This window comes from Danio rerio, chromosome 2, assembly GCF_052040795.2.
Source record: "Danio rerio strain M-AB ecotype USA chromosome 2, GRCz13ab, whole genome shotgun sequence".
NCBI lineage: Eukaryota > Metazoa > Chordata > Actinopteri > Cypriniformes > Danionidae > Danio > Danio rerio.
This window is the reverse complement of record NC_141022.1, coordinates 32,358,855-32,376,905: the sequence shown is the minus strand read 5'-3', so window position 1 is coordinate 32,376,905 and position 18,051 is coordinate 32,358,855. Positions and strand designations below refer to the sequence as shown.

The following is an 18,051-nucleotide window of genomic DNA, read 5'->3' as shown; positions in this document are numbered from 1 at the left end:
CCATACGCTACTTGAAAACTACAGACCAGTATCCCTACTTCCATTCATGGCCAAGATTCTGGAGAAAGTAGTGTTCAATCAAGTTCTGGACTTTCTTACTCAAAACAATCGCATGGACAACAAGCAATCCGGCTTTAAGAAAGTCCACTCAACTGAGACTGCCCTGCTCTCAGTCGTGGAGGATCTCAGACTGGCTAAAGCAGACTCTAAATAATCAGTCCTCATTTTGCTGGACTTGTCAGCTGCTTTTGACACTGTCAACCACCAGATCCTGCTATCTACGCTTGAGTCACTGGGCGTTGCGGGCACTGTTATACAATGGTTCAGATCTTACCTCTCTGACAGGTCATTCAGGGTGTCTTGGAGGGGAGAGGTGTCCAACCTACAGCATCTAAACACTGGGGTACCTCAAGGCTCTGTTCTTGGGCCACTTCTCTTCTCCATCTACACATCATCTCTAGGACCAGTCATCCAGAGACATGGATTCTCCTACCACTGCTATGCTGATGATACCCAGCTATACCTCTCTTTTCATCCTGATGATGCCTCGGTTCCAGCTCGTATCTCAGCCTGCCTGTTGGATATTTCACACTGGATGAAAGATCATCATCTTCAGCTGAACCTCGCAAAAACGGAAATGCTTGTAGTTTCTGCCAACCCGACTCTACACCATAACTTTTCAATCCAGATGGATGGGGCAACCATTACTGCATCCAAAATGGTGAAAAGCCTTGGAGTAACGATTGATGACCAACTAAACTTCTCTGACCACATTTCTAGAACTGCTCGATCGTGCAGATTTGCACTCTATAACATCAGAAAGATCCGACCCTTCTTATCTGAACATGCAGCTCAACTCCTTGTTCAAGCTCTTGTTCTCTCCAAACTGGATTACTGCAACTCTCTACTAGCTGGGCTTCCAGCTAACTCTATCAAACCTCTTCAGCTGCTCCAGAATGCAGCAGCACGAGTTGTCTTCAATGAACCTAAACGAGCACATGTCACTCCGCTGCTAGTCCGTTTGCACTGGCTGCCAGTTGCTGCTCGCATCAAATTCAAAACTCTGATGTTTGCCTACAAAGTGACTTCTGGCCTAGCACCTTCTTATCTGCACTCACTTCTGCAGATCTATGTGCCCTCCAGAAACTTGCGTTCTGTGAATGAACGTCGCCTCGTGGTTCCATCCCAAAGAGGGAAAAAATCACTTTCGCTCACGCTCACGCTCAATCTGCCCAGTTGGTGGAATGAACTCCCTAACTGCATCAGAACAGCAGAGTCACTCGCTATTTTCAAGAAACGACTAAAAACTCAACTATTTAGTCTCCACTTCACTTCCTAATATGCAATTGCCTCTTTGAATATCACACTAACTGTACAAAAAAAAAAAAAAAAAACTACTAATACTTCCCTTCTTACAGACCTGAAACTTGCCTTTAGTACTTATTCATTGTTGCTCTTAGTTGTGTAAATTGCTTCCTTGTCCTCATTTGTAAGTCGCTTTGGATAAAAGCGTCTGCTAAATGACTAAATGTAAATGTAAAATGTAAATGTAAAACGAAAATGAATGAATGAATATTGGTTTTGCCTAGAACATCAATAAACGTTAATTCCATCAAATAAAATACAATAAAGTACAAAACAAATATCAGAAAATAAGAATATTGTGAATGTATATGGACATAAACTCAATTATAGTTTCTGAAAGCTGACTGTTGCACTCTATTGCTGTATAACAGTGGATGGTCCCACAAAATGTATTTAAAGATAAGAAGGATGCTGAGTGTTGACAGTAAAATACCAAGAATAAGGCAAGGCTCTCAAGAAGAGTTATTTTGTACTGAAAAGGTCATACTTGGAAAGAAAATGTGACAGCAGGGTAATATATCCTCACTGCAAAGGGCAAACAAGAAGTGTGCCTAGCTTCACACAGGGAAAAAATGAAAACTTGCAGAAAATATTTGATAAATTAGTCTATTTGTCAGCATTAACAGAAAAGTTGAGAAACTCTGTGACTTTTGACCAAACGAATTGGTTTATGTAATAGTCTGAAAGTTAGTTTCAAAGGGAGAATTTACACCCATCGCCATGTTCTTCTAGATGGTGATACATAATCCACATGAGTCTAATTGTTGCTCTGTGTGCAATAACAACTGTGACATATTCACTATATAATTGTAATAACTCTGCAAAATACTTTAATTAGAATCCAATTAGAGGCTTTATGGTGACAACAGCACACAGTACTTGACCATATAGGCAGTTTGCTCTGTTACTCCAAGTTATATAATCATTATAACTCCTACTGAGAAAGGAGCATTTTTTTTAACTGAGCACTCATATCATCAAGCTTCATATATTGATTTGCTTGATGAACAGTCAGACTGACATTTATTCCATTAATCCATTAATTTTTAACTAGAATATAACTGAACTGAGAGTAGCCTAAAACAGAATGTAAGCTCAAAGCACAAAATGACAAAGTCTTTCCCATAATCCAGTGTTTTCCCCTCTTTTTTCCATTTCTTTCTTTCTTCCTGGCTCTAATTAGAGTTTTCCTGTCATGTAACTTTGATGTGATATTTTATGCGATGCCACTTTAATTGTGGCACTAGCTCATGCATTATATGATGGAATGTGTAACAAATTCCCATGGTGCCACCTCTGATCACAGTCTTCCCCAAATAATAATTACAGATGTGACAGGTGTGAAGCCATGGTTGCAAAGTTTAAAGCGCTGTGATCTATTGAAAATGCACTGTGAACTATATGAAGTTTGCAGGGTGTCATTGAATTAATTCGCACATCAATGCTTGAGGATAGCTAAGACTAAATTAAATGTGATACTATATTTTTTCAGCCACACAACAGTTTATGGGACATTCTACCAGAAATGTACATTATCTGTCCCTGAAATAAAAACATAAATGTAGCGAATAAAAAGTATTTTATTCCAAAAATTTCTAAAATGAACTGATGGTTGCTTTCTGTGAGTTGTTTGGTAAAGGAATATGTAATACATTTGGTTCTCTTTATTAAAAACCCTTTACAAATGTACAAACCCTGTCATTGTCCTTTTCCTCAGCCCAATTGAATCTACAGTGTTAATGGTATGCTGCAATGCTGATGATCTGCTATGCTAATGATCTCCAACTACATTTTCCCATCAAACTAGGAAAAGATTTATCATTAGAAAACCTTTTCTATGCCTAACCGACATTAAGACTTGTATGACCAATAACTCTCTGCAACTAAACGAAAATAAAACAGAAGTGTTACTATTAGGTCCTGCTGCTACCAATGATTCAATTAAAACTCAGCTAGCAGTCCTTAATGACAATCTGCATAATCATGCCAAGAATCTCGGAGTTTTCTTTGATCCTCTCGCAGTTTGACAAAACTGCAAATGCAGTTGTGAAGAGCAGTTTTTTTTTTTCAGCTTAGATATGTGGCAAAAGTTAAACCGTGTCTTTCTAAAAAAGATTTAGAAACTGTAACCCCTACTGTAATCTCTTCTCAGTTAGACTACTTCAACTCTTTGTACATTGGTCTACCTCAGTCAACACTCTCTCAGCTACATTTGGTCCAAAATGCAGCCGCCAGATAAATTACAGGAACTAAGAAAAGAGATCATATCTCCCCTGTCCTCGCCTCATTGCGCTGGCTACCTTTAAAATTCAGAGTTGATTTTAAAATTCTTCTTTTCACTCATAAAGCATTGCACAATTCTGCCCCAGCCTATGTCAGTGAACTTATAAGGCCTTATACAGCTTGTAGACCGTTAAGATCCCATGACCAGTTTCTTTTGTCTGTCGCTCAGTCCCGCGGCAAATCAAAAGGTGATCAAGCTTTCTGTGTTGCGGTCCCAAAGCTGAACATCAGGATTTCTCCTTCATTGGATGCTTTTAAATCTAACTTAAAGACTTATTTTTACTCTCTTGCCTTTGAGAGATGCATGCATGTTATTTTTTATTTGTATTTTAGTATTACTTTTATACATATATATTTCTTAGTATTTTTAATACCAGTTTAGTTTTATTGTCTAGTTTATTTTATTGTAAAGCACTTTGGATCAACTATGGTGTAAAATTGTGCTCTATAGTAAGTTAGTCTTTAATGCTTTCTGTGTTTTTTTTGTTTAATTTTGTACTTCCCCTCTTCTGAATTGTTCTTTTTCTTTCGTTCTACTACTTATTGTTACTTATTGTACTTATCACTTTGTAATTTTATGTACCTGTATTTCAGTGTACATTTCTTCTTTTCAATTACAGTAAACGCGATGCAAGGCAGCATCGAGCTGTGCCTCACGTCCCTTGCTCAATGGCTTGAGCCCGCCCATTTTTGCTCACTCAGTGTATACTACTGATGTAATGCTTTATAAAATGTTTTTAAACATTGTAGACATTTTTATTATATATCCTCACTTTCCATATAATAGGTAATGTATTTCACGTATGTCTTCACTTATTTAGTGTTAAAATCTGACAAATCCATGAGAGACATGAGGTGAGATAGGCAGTAGCTTTCCCGCACTGTAGAGGGCGCGCGTGAGCTCACGTCATTCTTATTCAGTGGTTGCACTTCTTCTACGCACTTAAGTTCAATAGGAGTCTGTTGTTTTATTTTTTACTCTGACTGACTGCAAATATCGCGGATGTCAGCTCAATTTTTTTTTTAAAAGACTTAAAAATATTGGATGACCAATGCTGGAGCTAAAGGACTTGATTCAAAGGACAAGGTAGAAGATAACACGATCATTTCAGTTGTGTCAAGACTTCATTTACAAGTACTGTAAAGGTAAGACCAGTGTGTGAATCCTGTGTGTGTGAATGAGAGAGAGAGAGAGAGAGAGAGAGAGAGAGAGAGAGAGTGAGAGAGAGAGAGTGAGTAAGCAAGAGAGCGCGTGCATCTCTCATGGGGCTGTTTGTGTGTGTGTGTGTGTGTGTGTGTGTGTGTGTGTGTGTGTGTGTGTGTGTGTGTGTGTGTGTGTGTGTGTGTGTGTGTGTGTGTGAATGAGAGAAAGGCATCCGCCGTGGTGCTGTGTGTCGCTTGTTAAAGGGTCACGAAACACCAAAACACATTTTTTGAGCTGTTGACAGTCGTATATGTGTCCCACACTGCTAAAAACACTATTAGGACACCTATATTTCACTAAAAAGTGTAAATTGGTTGTTTTTGCGTTATTTCAAGCAAATTCGTACTTCCTGTTTGAAACGAATTTTTGAAGCTGCGTCACGGTCATGACATAATAGCGTTGTATACCAGCGTGCAGACTGGGCGTCTGTGCCAGAGTGTGCCTTATTACGTCTTACAGTGTGATGCATTAATGCATGAGTAAGGCTTGGTTCAAACCAATCAGCGCGCTCTATTGTGCAACTTCATTAATATTCATTAGTGTCACCGTCTTTACACCACAGAGACGCCACGTTGTGTTGGCAAAACAAGCGTGAAGTGTTGCTTTTACAGTTTTCTGCCATTAAGTTTCGTTTTCATTTTCTCTCTGTGAGAGCTCATCTGGATCACGTGTGGATTACAGTGTACGCGACGCTCGACAACAATAATTTACGTGTCTAAGGAGGATTATTGTTTACCTGAGAGCTGTTCTCATCTGCAAACGCTGAAATCCGGATTCCGGATGTAGTCTTCTCTTCATAAAGATGCGGCTCTAGTTGCTGGTGATTGTCCTGTCTCTACAGATTTGGTAAGTGAGCGAGCAGTGCTCTTTGTTTATTCAGTTTGTTCGTATCAAATAAGTTAACTATTGCATTGAGTGCAAACATGTTAGCACCGCATTTTGTGACCGGAATAACACACGCGGCTTTCGGTCGCTACCTGCCGTGTGCATCTAAGTTTCCGGGAAATGCGGAGTTTTTTTTCTGTCATTCGCCGTGCGGTATCAAACATTGCATGAAAAATACACGCTTAGAGCAGTTCCTCGAAACAAATATCTCATTTGTCGCGAGGGGCATGAATGAATTCCCTGAATGAAAGAGCCGAACTGCAGTTAAAGTCCGACATTTAATAATTTGGCAAATAATTCGACTACAGATGTCCATGTAGGTTAAACACCATCCCTTTCTCCTGTGTATTTTGACTGAAACTCGCGCGTGCCCAAATAGACACTCCCACACCCTCCCACTTTAGTTTCTCCGACACTCCCCCCTAAACAGAGCTGGACACCCCCACTTTTCTGACTTTTTCCAAAGAAGAGGTGTGAAACACCCTGCTGAAACGAGGGGGTTTCATGGCCCTTTAATAGTTGCTTGCATCCACCTTGGTGTTGTTTTTTTGGGTAGCATATAGAGCTGCACTATTCTGACTAAAATGAGATAGGATTCTCATGATTCTGTAGATATAACATAAAGGTTAATATAAGTGGGCTATTATTATTGTTATTTTTAAACATGGTAAAACAGCAATATGCTTTGTGTAGCTGTACTGTTGGTTAAAGTACTAAATTTTGTATAGACTTGGAATGGTGGACTTGAACAGACTTTACATTTGTCCTGGTCATTAATGCTGATAATTCTGATGTTGAATTATTGTGTTTGAGACATTTGCTTACAATCTGTAATTTTCTACTTAAAATCTGTCACTGAAGTGATTTTCGTAAATACATAACACTGGGTGGGTATTTTTGCATTTCAGCGGGTTTTTGATACTCTTTGGCCTGGAATCAGTCAGCTACATCTGGCAACACTGTGCGCTTTCGGTTTAATTTTTACTGCTAAGAGCGGTTCACTTCCCGCGCGTCACTTAAACGATCACTCTGTGCCACAAACTGAATGTTGTTTACAACTTTATTACCTGCTATTCACAGCCTATGCAGGTTCTGTTCACTAAAGAAGACTTCATTCTGCCTTCTCTGTGGTAACAGCTGACGGTCAGCTCACGTCACGTGTGATTTTGCGGTCGCAAATTCATTACATGAGGACAATATTACATTTTTGAGATGAATTATATCTTATAAATGCAGCATGTTACTCTTTCAACATTATTTGGAGGTGTCCACGTTGCTAAACAACATATGTAGAACAATGTGAAGACTTGTGCGGCCACTATTGCTTCTCTCCTGAACTTGAAAATATGATTGACAAAATCGTAGAAATGCTGGATTAAGATCGTCTAGGGGTCGAATCGAGATCGCAATCTTTTTACGATTAATTGTGCAGCTCTAGTAGCATATTGAATCGCTATACATTTTACATTCTTCCTTGGCCCAATATGTACCTGCTATGTCTATAGAAAGAATGCTGATATGAAATATGAAACATAATCGGTGGCAAATATATTGTGTGGATATGTTTGTAAATCTAACTTTTGACTTTGAAAGAGTTAGTGCCTCATTAGCCACAAACCTCACCACACGCCACTGGTATATACTAATGACATAATAAATATTTACCCACTGATCTGTGCTATAAATGCAGTTTCTATATATTTAGATGATTTCAATCACTTTTATAATTAAAATAGCTGTATTTTGCATATTTCCTGTTCAATTACAGAGTAGGAAGTGTCTGATTTGATAGAGGTAAAGTCGGCTTTATATTCGCACATTCAGACTTTCTGCTTAATAAGATAATTTCAGAAAAGTATTCTTTGCAAATTCTAAATAGGGAAATCATATAACCATTTAATGAATATTAAAGCACAACATTGTTTAAAGTCTATTACATAGTGCTAGTATTGTTTTGAAGTTATCTTTGCATGCTATTTCAGATTCAATATTTAACTTAGAGTGGTAAACAATAGATGGGCCTTTAAAGGAACAAATGTGCTAATATAAAACCTTCTTTACCCTAAATCTGATTTGCCTCTACTGTAATTGAGTGTTTTTTCCCCTGAAGTATTGTACATTAATAAGACGTTTTAAAATATGTAATTTTATTTGAGTACATCTTTATTCTTTATTAGTATTTTAATGCTTTATTTTTCTTCAAACTTCAGTCACTACTTTAGGTTTTTGTCTTTAGTGATTTGTTAAGAAAAATCTGCCCTGTGGACATAGTGAAATCAGACCAGACAGACTGACGTCGAGACATGGACGCTTTATAAATACAGCAAACATGTACAGTGTGAAAGCAATAAAAGTGTCTAAGATGCAAAATCAATATGCTATGACCAGACTGTTTACGCTACATATAACTGATGAGAAGATGAAATATATGATGACTGAAATCATAAAATGGCCTTAAACAATAACTAAATGTATGCTGAATGTATCCAAAACTGCATGTATTCTATCAGTTCTGCAGAGATGGGAAATAACAAAGAACAAATACTTTGTTACTGTACTTAAGTAGATTACTTTATTGTTTATTTTTTGACAACTTTTACTCATAACATTTTAAAACAAATATCTGTACTTTCTAGAGGCGACATGGTAGCGCAGTGGGTCACCTCACAGCAAGAAGGTTGCTGGTTTGAGCCCCGGCTGGATCAGTTGGCATTTCTGTGTGGAGTTTGCATGTTCTCTCTGTGTTTGTGTGGGTTTCCAGTTGCTCCGGTTTCCCCCATAGTCCAAAGACATGTGGTGTAGGTGAATTAAATAAGCTAAGTATGAGTGTGTTTGTGAATGCAAGAGTGTATGGGTGTTTCCCAGTGCTGGGTTGTGGCTGGAAGGACATCGGCTGCATAAAAAACATGGTGGTTAAGTTAGCAGTTCATTCTCCTGTGGCGTTACCTGATTAATAAAGGCATTAAGCCAAAAAAGAAGTAAATTAATGAATGTTCTTTCTACTCCTTATGTATTGTAAACCAGACTTTAATTTTCATGCGTTTGGTCATTGTGCAAATTTAACGCCTTTTTGATTTAATCAATCAAATTTTTTTTCATTGTGCGCTGGGCAAATGCATGTTTTTTCAGTCATGTTGATAATGCATAGTCTAGTTTTATTTGGCTAACGTGGAAGAGACAGAGGGAGTCAGCGACGTAAACATGACTTAACTGAGCATGACAAATCTTTATTTTTGCTTTGGAACATTCATTTTAAGATTTACACAATGCCACTGCCTGCAGCATCTTACTGGGTAAGTGTGAAGTGTAACATAATATAACTCTGTAAATAAATAGGAAATAACTTCACACCTCAGTCACTAAAATTTGAATGAAAGATATTTGCTCCCTTCAAACTGAAATAATTGGTTTGGGCCTGGTGTAAGTTTCTGGTGGTATGATAACCTTGGATAAAAATAGCACTGTATAGTGATTACTGCTGTAAAATAAATACTTTTTAAATGTCTGAGTAAAACACAATATATTTATATATAAACACAATATAGACTTGAACACAATATATTTTATTTTAGGAAAGATTTAACATATTTTGCATGGTTTCTGCTACATTCATTCTTTTATAGTGGGGTGCCACACTAAATTTCATTCCGCCTCAGCTACATTAACAGCTTCTCATTCAAAACATTTAGTCGTTGTTGTTTTTTTTTTTTTTACATAGCCGGTTATAATCGCACCAAAATGTATTAAAATGGAAGTGAATTATAACAGCGAACTTTTCTGTAAACGTAGTAGTGCTGTGTTTATTTGTTAACCCTTTAAGGTGACATGCTGATAGACTGACAGGTGCACGATGCGTGAGGCCAGCAAACACAGCGTAGCTTTCAGTTATGATGAACACAGTTTCCATAATTATACTTTATAGATAAAGGTCTATGGCTCTACATAAAATGACTTTAATTTGCTTGAGTTTATAGCCGTTTCACTTTATTTTGGGAGCATTAATGCCACACTGCGGGTCTATTGGAGACCTTCATAAATATTCCTAGTAAATGTAATCAATATTGGAGACATACTTGTTACATAAACCCACAAATCGCAGCAGTGTTTATTTGAGAGCGAACAAGAAAATCTGCGCTTGAGCATTGGATATTTGAGGGCCACGAACAGAGGAAATTGGTGCACAAGCAAATGCGATCTCGAATTGTAATCCTGCACTACCAACATTTGTCATTGAAATAACACCATTGGTAGTTTGTAGATCTGTGTAAAAGGTCTACCGCCACAGCTGGAAAAAATCCTAGAGGAAACACTGTTTTGGAACAGTAAAGATGTCAAGCTAAATAATTTAAAAAAATCATTGACCTCTGCTGTCTTCATTAGGTTGAAAACCACAGATTTCTTTACAACACATTAAATAAAATAATTAAAAAAAAACATTAAAAAACCCTTACATATGCATAGGGCCAGACGGAATCTGCGGACGTTTTCTGCGCAGAATTTTGGTAAAAATCTGCAGATTTCTGTGGAATTATTTTGGAAGTATCCAGCAAAGTATCATAACTTAGACCTTAATATATTAATTAAAAAGTAATAAATTACTAAATAAAAACTAAATAAATTCAGATTTACACATTTACTCAAGTAAATAAACAGAATTAATGATAGGCTAGAAATCTGCAGAAAATCTGTGAAAAATCTGCAGAATTCTGCGTGCGCAGATTCCGTGTGGGCCTACATAAGCATTAGAAAAGTTATAGCAGATTACTTTAGCTGTTTTATAACCTTGAATTTTCCGAACCGCGGTAAATCTTGAAACTGGGTTATCATCCCATGCCCAGTTAAGTCCTCTTTGCTGGGCACATATTATCAAATTAGAACAAATGTCTTGAAAAGAGAATCATGTAAAATATGCAGCACAGTGGAGCTCGAAGACCAGTAATTAGAAACTTTATGCAATAGATTTATCTTACATTTTTCATTCATAATTCAAGAAAATGCACAAAACTATGCACATCAATCTAAATAAGTGCTCAGCTAAAAAAAAAAAAAAAAAAGATCAGAAAACTAAATATAAATCCAAGACTTCACACTTAGCTATTGCTTGACGCTATTAGCAGGTTTGGCGTGCTGTCCCAGGAAAGAACCCTGAGCAGGGAGATAATTGAGCCCAGGGCTCCCACCTGGTCAATTAGCATATAAGGGGTTTTGAGATTAGGTAGATCTGGGAGCTTCTACTGGTAAAACTTCAGGAAGACAAAACCAAAGCTTCAAAAGTATCAAATTTGTTATTAAAATGCTCACATATACTGTAGCATTTGATGAGTGAATTTATAGTTCATGAATGGTGAATAATTTTAGAAATGCTTTTTTAAAATAAAATACCATGTTAGCAACAATTTTATTTTGCAGGCTATAAGGTGGACTAACTTTCAGTGTAATACACACTATATCTTATCTTATAATATATTATATTATCTTATATATATTGCATACTATTTTTATTTGATTCATTTTATTTAACATTGTAGTGCACAGTCTCAATTCTGAGTGTACTTTCCAGAATGATATAAAGTATGTGAATTTGTAGCTTAAAATGTTAAGAGACAATTCACAGTTTCTTAAAAAAAAATCAAAGCTCAGCATGTAAATATTCAAACCCACTCAACCTTATTATTAGGATCTTCATGTTTACTAATGATTGAGAAAATGATCAAATAGAAATGACAATGAAACATTAAGAATTACTCTTTTAATAGCTTGCTCATTTGATGCCAACATGAGCATCGTGCATGCAACTCATAAGCAGCCTGTAAGCCATATTCTTCCAGTGACCTGAGTTAAAGGAGGTTAAAGCCAACAAACTTTATTGAGAGTGACAGGCCAACATGTCTGTGTACAATTAAAGCTTCATTTGCTCTTGCTACTGCTGTTCTCTGGTTTATATAAATCTGAGGTTACAGGCAAGACTAATCTCGAGTGGAAAAGAGAGAGAGAGCTGTTTTCTGCAGTGTTGCACAACAGAATCAGAAGTGGCGAGTGGTTGAGAATACACCTGTGACAAGCTCTCGTCCTCCAGTGTACATCTGCACAGACAGCACTCACTTAGGCCACACTGATTGCACTGGCATTGACTTCAGACTATTCAATTTAGTCCTGATCCCATTTAAGCTGAAGGTGCTCAAGTCCAACCTTCTTTGTAGTGAACCTTGATATTGAATTTTCAGCCTGGGATACAATATGGAGCCCTTTTAACCTTTTTCCTTTGCTGTGAATACTAATTAAATGGTTTCACATTATAAGATTCACATTTTTTTTTATCTTTGACAGTGTAATAATTTTGGATGTCTCACAAAGAGAAACTATGACAGTGTGGGTCAAGTCTCCAGTGGCATGATTGTCAGTTTGTTTGGATGGATTAAACTAATTTTATTAAGCTAAACTTGAAATGGTGTAAGTTCTAGTAGAGTTTGAAATTAAAATGATGTAGCTAATTTAGTGGCAGTTCTTTTTTTTTTTTTTTTTTTGCTAAAACCCTTTATGGATTTTTGAAAATGACCTTCCATGTCGTGTGAAACATGGCTCTAAGTGAAGTGAAATATCCAGCCAAGGCACAAATCTGAAAGTGCACAGTTTTTGAAGCTATTGATTCATCTATAAAAGAGTTGATTCAAGGTGCTTTAAATGAGTCGTCTTGATGAGTCTTTAACTATTTCGGTATGACGTCTATATTAAACTTAAGCCTTGGCCAATTGTTGTGCCGCAAACCCATGCTGCAAAATCGTGTTATTTTTTCCACCCAAAGATGAAACCGAAGAGTCAGTGGCTGAGGTTTTCTTTTTGCAAAAGACCTCAGCATTATAGCCCCAGCCTTAATTGTGCTTTGTTTCCGTCATTTTCTGACGAGTGCTTCAGCAATCTACATGCTTACAACGGGGGATTCGTCGGCCGTTTGTTAAAGGAATGATCAGAAAAGAGTATTGATGTATAGGACTTTGTCAGAGCTCAACAGGAACTTTAAAGTAGACCAGTTTCTTCGTCCATTTTTTACAAATGTATGCAAGTGCGATTTAAAATGGTTGCCTCCTTGTTTTCTCTATTTTGCAAATTATGTATTTAATTGTGTTTTGTTACTTGTAACCGCTTGTAGTGTATCTGGTTAACTCTTTATATTCACATACCGCGTCCACTGCCATGTTGAAAACATGATCCGTGGTGTTGAAATTACGGGAATTTTCCGGCATAAATAACAAAACCGGAGGGTGGCGGTTGATGGGTCTGAAATTGGTCTAAAATACGGGAGGCTCTCGTAAAAATAGGAGTGTTAGCAGGTATGCTTACACATGCACTCTGACTACTTTCATATTGTTGATAAGTTGTAGTGGGCATTTCACTCTGTCTCACACGGATTGCTATTGACCAATCGCAACAGACTGTCATCGGTCCAATCAGCGCAGATTAGCATCATGCTAAGGAAGGGTTTGGGAACAATTGAATTGCTGAACAAAACATATAGGAGTCGCTAGGATAATTATGGAAAAATAAATTCATTTTATAAGACAATGAAAGTGTTTTTTTGACCTTGCATGCATATCAGTCTGTTGTTGGAGACCCCCAAAACCAAAATATGACCCTTTTTAATGTATAACAGGGGCTTTTTAAACAAATTCCATTCAGAGAGCAGAGCACATTCACTCTTAACAATGCAGGATTCCACATATTTCCCTTATGTTGTCCCAACACAAATTAAGTTAACATAATCATTTTTACAAATTTAAGTGGATTGAACTTAAAATAATTAAATTTGCCCAAAGACTTGTTGGTTCAACTCATATCAAATAAGTAATTTGAACAAACAAACATTTTGAAACAAAAGTAATTTTTTGTGTGCTTGAGCAGCAAACCGCCCCGGTGCATGCTGAAGGTCCATGTTTGGTGAGGCCAACAGAACAACATCGTCTGTGAATAACAGAGCTAAAATCCTGTGGTCCCCGAACCAGACTCTCTCCGAACCAGGCTGTGCATAAAAATTCTTCCCATAAAAATGTTGTATCATGTTTATGAAAGTATCTACTCAAATATATACATACAATTTCACCAGGTGACTTGAATATCCTTGAATATAATAATTTTAATATTTAATAATAATATTTATATAGTATTTTTAATATTTGAAAATAAATGTATAATTTTATAATGATTGAGATGATTCTATATTGGAGTGTATCTGATTAAAATCTAAAAGCTAATAACAACAATAAAGAAAATATATTCCGAGTCTAACATTATTCAGGTACAGCAACTGAATAATAAAAATGAAAATAATTCAATAAAATTCATGCTTATCAGTTACAAATAGTACAGTTTCTTTTGCCTGAATGCTTTTAAAATCACTATACAATCACAAGCCTTAAAAACACATGGAAACTATAAATTCTAATACAAACTCAGCATTGCATATTCTGCGATGTAACTATTGCCAATCAATGACTGTAAAAAATATGGACGACGCGACAGCCCTTTTTCCCATTGAAGGCCTTGAGGGCAAAACGCCTGCTTGACGGGCACAAACTGTCGCAAAAGACTGCTGAAATTGGAGCCTTGACATGCGCAGAAGGACTGTCTGATGGAGCCAGTGGAGGAGCCGCGAAAATGAGCAGAGTCGAGCTTCCAATCAAACGCTTTATGTAAAATCAACTACGCCCCCCGAACTTCTCAGCATGCGTTTGCTGTCATATCAACACAAATGGATGTAATAACGTTAACAAATATGAGGGTTTTATATATTCAATCGCGCCAGCTCCAGGCCGCAGCGCATAACTTACTCGCGGCGTCGCGGGCTGATTCCGGCTCGCATGCGGCAGCGCCGGCCCGCTCGGCCGCCGCATCTGGCTCGATTGACTCGGGCTGGAATTGGGTAGTGAGTCCAGGCATCCGGAGTAGGTCCAGCAGAGGTAGTCAGTCTGAGGGGTAAAAGATAAGTCTCCGGCAGGCGAGAATCTAGCCGGAACTGTGTTTTGCTATCTGGGTGGCTAGGCGTGTATCAGCAAACTAATAAAGTCCGAAAAAAGCCCTGAACTTAGCGAATAAACAGTGTTCCACCAGGATCATGTATGTCAGAAACTATAGTTTACTGCTGAACTCATTTTGTCATGGTAAAATAACACAGAAATCGAATAATAACACTTCAGTCTACTTCAGTCTCCTGCCGAAGCTCAGACGCCGCGCTTTGAGAAACTGTCAATCACAGCTGTCAATCACGATGACACGCCCAGCATTAAATTACTGCTAAAAACAAACTGTTTACAAAAATGAAGATCTGCACCTATTTCAGCACAATAACCAGTGCCTTAATCAACCAGAACCATCTTTCGGGACATTTTATTGCAAGTGTAATATTTTTTTTTATTTGGGCTCAAGTCTCCTTCATCAACACGGAGGAGGCGGGCTTTATGACTTGTACTGCAGCCAGCCCCCAGGGGGCGATCTAACGGCCGAGACCCTCACTCAAACGCAGGCTTGCGGCACACTTGTTGCCAATCATCACATTGCAATATCGATACTGAAACTATATATTGTGCAGCCCTATGTTATTAATTAATTAATAAATAAATAAAAAAATAAATAAAAATTTTTTTTAGACCTGAACATTAAAAAAGGTATGCAAATGTTATGTCAGAATACACACATTTCAGCAAACTATGATTTGTTAACAATTGTCCGTCATATGATGTTAAATCCTACCACTTCTCACAGTCTCCAGTACAACTGGTTTTACAACCTGTGAACCATGTTATGCAGTACATAGAATATTTAGCTACAAGCAACACAAAGCTGGTCCTGAACAAAGAAAGGAAGATAAAAGAAGACAAAGAATAACTAGAAGCAGCGAGTTCTAGCCCAAGCCTTTGAACTCCCCCACAGTTTTATTCTCAATCTATTCTCGATAACTTTGACCCCAAGAATCAATATCATCTTACCTTTCCTACATACTGCGGATCAGATCCCATGTATTCCTCCAGAACAAAGAACTGGTTCCACACCCATCCTCTCTTGACTCTGTGAACTCCCATCACGCCATGCTTTCTATGTGCCATCAGGTTCCTGTGCTGCTCCTTCCCCATCCTGCTCTGGGATGAAGAGTGCAGGGAAGAAACAAAGCTTTTTTCCAAGAGGCACCAGAGGAACAGCAGCAGACAGTTCCCCATTAGCATTGGAACAATCTTTAGGTGCGAAGTCCTTTGACGGACACAACTGACTTTTATGGTGACAGCAAAGGAGAGGCGAATCCGAAATGAAGAACTCCACAAAGCCTCGGCGGCATGAAACAACTAGCATCCATGGAATTCCTGGGGCGCCGGAGATTTCAATGAACCACCTGCAGGAGAAAAGAAGGAACGGCACTTTAAATCAATGAGATTATAAGGATTTGTTGGGGTGTCTGGGTGTTGTGTTGGCATGCAATGAAAGCAGAAGAAGGCCACACTGTCTATTATGTTTTCATCTTTGGAGTGTAAATCTGTCTCTTCAGCTATAATGTAATCTCACTTGAAGGGCTTTACAAAAACAGGGAATCTGAGCAAATTGGCTCACTCGAGTTCATTTAGCACATTTAGCACTGGGAGGTTTGAGAAACGAGCGTGTAAAAAAAAAGAGGGAGTTTGGCAAGAGTTGAACAACTGTTGGCTGGACTCCAGGAGAGTGTTGGATGTGCAATTCTGTGCTCATTTTCAGTGCATTAGTCTTTGAAAATGCAGTGTCCCGCTTGAGCAAGAGGGTTGTTTTTGACCCGGCAACACAGATGGTATGTCACAGGACGCAAAAGCCAGTCCAGATGCTTAGGGCCACAAATCAGACAACTTTGCACTTAATCACTCTCTAAATGGAAAGAATCTGAATAATTATGTATAAGAGGACTATCCATCATTGTTGTACCAGGTGTTAAGAAAATTAACAGGATAGTTTACGCCACCAAAAAATAAAAATGCTGTTAATAGAAGCAACATCATGCCATCCAATATACACTGCATGTGATTTTTCTTCTTATTGTTGAGTAGAACAAATTTTCTGGTAAAACTAGAATTTAATAATTCTTTACAGTTAATAAAATGGGATTCAATCATGGCTGAGATTCTGAGGGTTCCCCCAAAGTATTCAAAACCAAATAAACACTAGTGACTTCTGACAATATATTGAGGTCTTCTGAAGTGAAATCGTCAGTTTGTGCAAGAAACTGAATATCTCAAACTGTCGATATATAGCCTCTGACTTGCATGTTATGAATCCCCACAGACCACAGTTTTAGCTTTAAAACCTAGATTTTGGGTGACCTGAGACTGAGTATATTAACAGCAGAATTTTCCTATATTTTAAGAACTTTTTAAGCTCTAAAGTTGCATATCCACTTGTTAAGTGTGACGTTACATAAAGCAGCTTCCAGGCCCAAGCTTTTTATCAAACATGGGGATACTCAACAATTGGTAATAATAAAAGTTTGCAAAATGATGTCATCCTTTCCAAAATTACGATCTAGATATATATAGACCTTTTTGAGGTATGTAAACTAAAACAATGGTCTCAGCGTTATTCCTGTTTTACATTTTTAATTTCTATAGCTTCCGAGAATCCAAAAAGAGCCACATATTAATAAATAATGTTATAATAGCTGTTATTGAAGTTATAATTGAATTGCCTCGCTACAGTTTCATACTGTACAGGAAATGTTCATGGGCCAATGACATCACATTGAAATGATCCATATCCGTGCCTTATATCCGATAATAAGAAAATTATACATTTTTAAACAATAAATTGTTAAAATATGGGTGTCCAGCGACTGTTGTGTACACCATGATTTTATATACAAATTCACTTTAATGTGTGACATGACTAAAAAGTGGTCATAAACAAATATTTTCTCAATTTAAATAAGTAGCGGCTTGGACTCGAAAACTGTACTTCATACATCACGACTTAAAAAGCGGATACTGTAAGCCGCTAAAATCACAACCAAAAGCTAGAATATATTAAAGATAGAACTGTTTAATTGAATTCACTTAAAGAATCAATCACCCAAAAATTTATTTTACTCGCCATTTATTCACCCTCATTTGGTTCCAATCCCTTATGAGTATCTTTTTTATTGAACACAAAAGTATATACTGTTCTTTGAAGAAAGTTTAAAACCTGTAACCATTGACCGAGCAGCAAAAACAAATACTTTGAAAGTCATTGATTATAGGTTCACAGCTTTTTTTCAAAATAGGTTTTGTGTTTAACACAACTAATGTAACTGGAGAAAACTTTTAAAAAGTGTG

The 18,051-nt window shown here is 37.4% G+C and overlaps 2 protein-coding genes across 23 annotated transcripts in view; one reads left to right on the top strand and one right to left on the bottom strand.

Annotated features, from left to right (window-relative positions):
- Positions 1 to 18,051, bottom strand: part of cdh12a (cadherin 12a) — a 92,618-nt gene that overhangs the window by 58,991 nt on the left and 15,576 nt on the right. The window contains 1 exon segment of the mRNA NM_001159830.1: positions 15,715 to 16,112. Within this exon segment, the coding sequence (NP_001153302.1) occupies positions 15,715 to 15,948 (234 nt within the window). The 5' untranslated portion in view covers positions 15,949 to 16,112.
- Positions 4,568 to 18,051, top strand: part of LOC147837115 (uncharacterized) — a 533,045-nt gene continuing 519,561 nt past the window's right edge. For all 22 annotated transcript variants that reach the window (XR_015478584.1, XR_015478578.1, XR_015478579.1 and 19 more), the window contains exon 1: positions 4,568 to 4,794. The gene's annotated coding sequence lies outside the window, so the exon portion shown is untranslated. The remainder of the gene's footprint in view (positions 4,795 to 18,051) is intronic.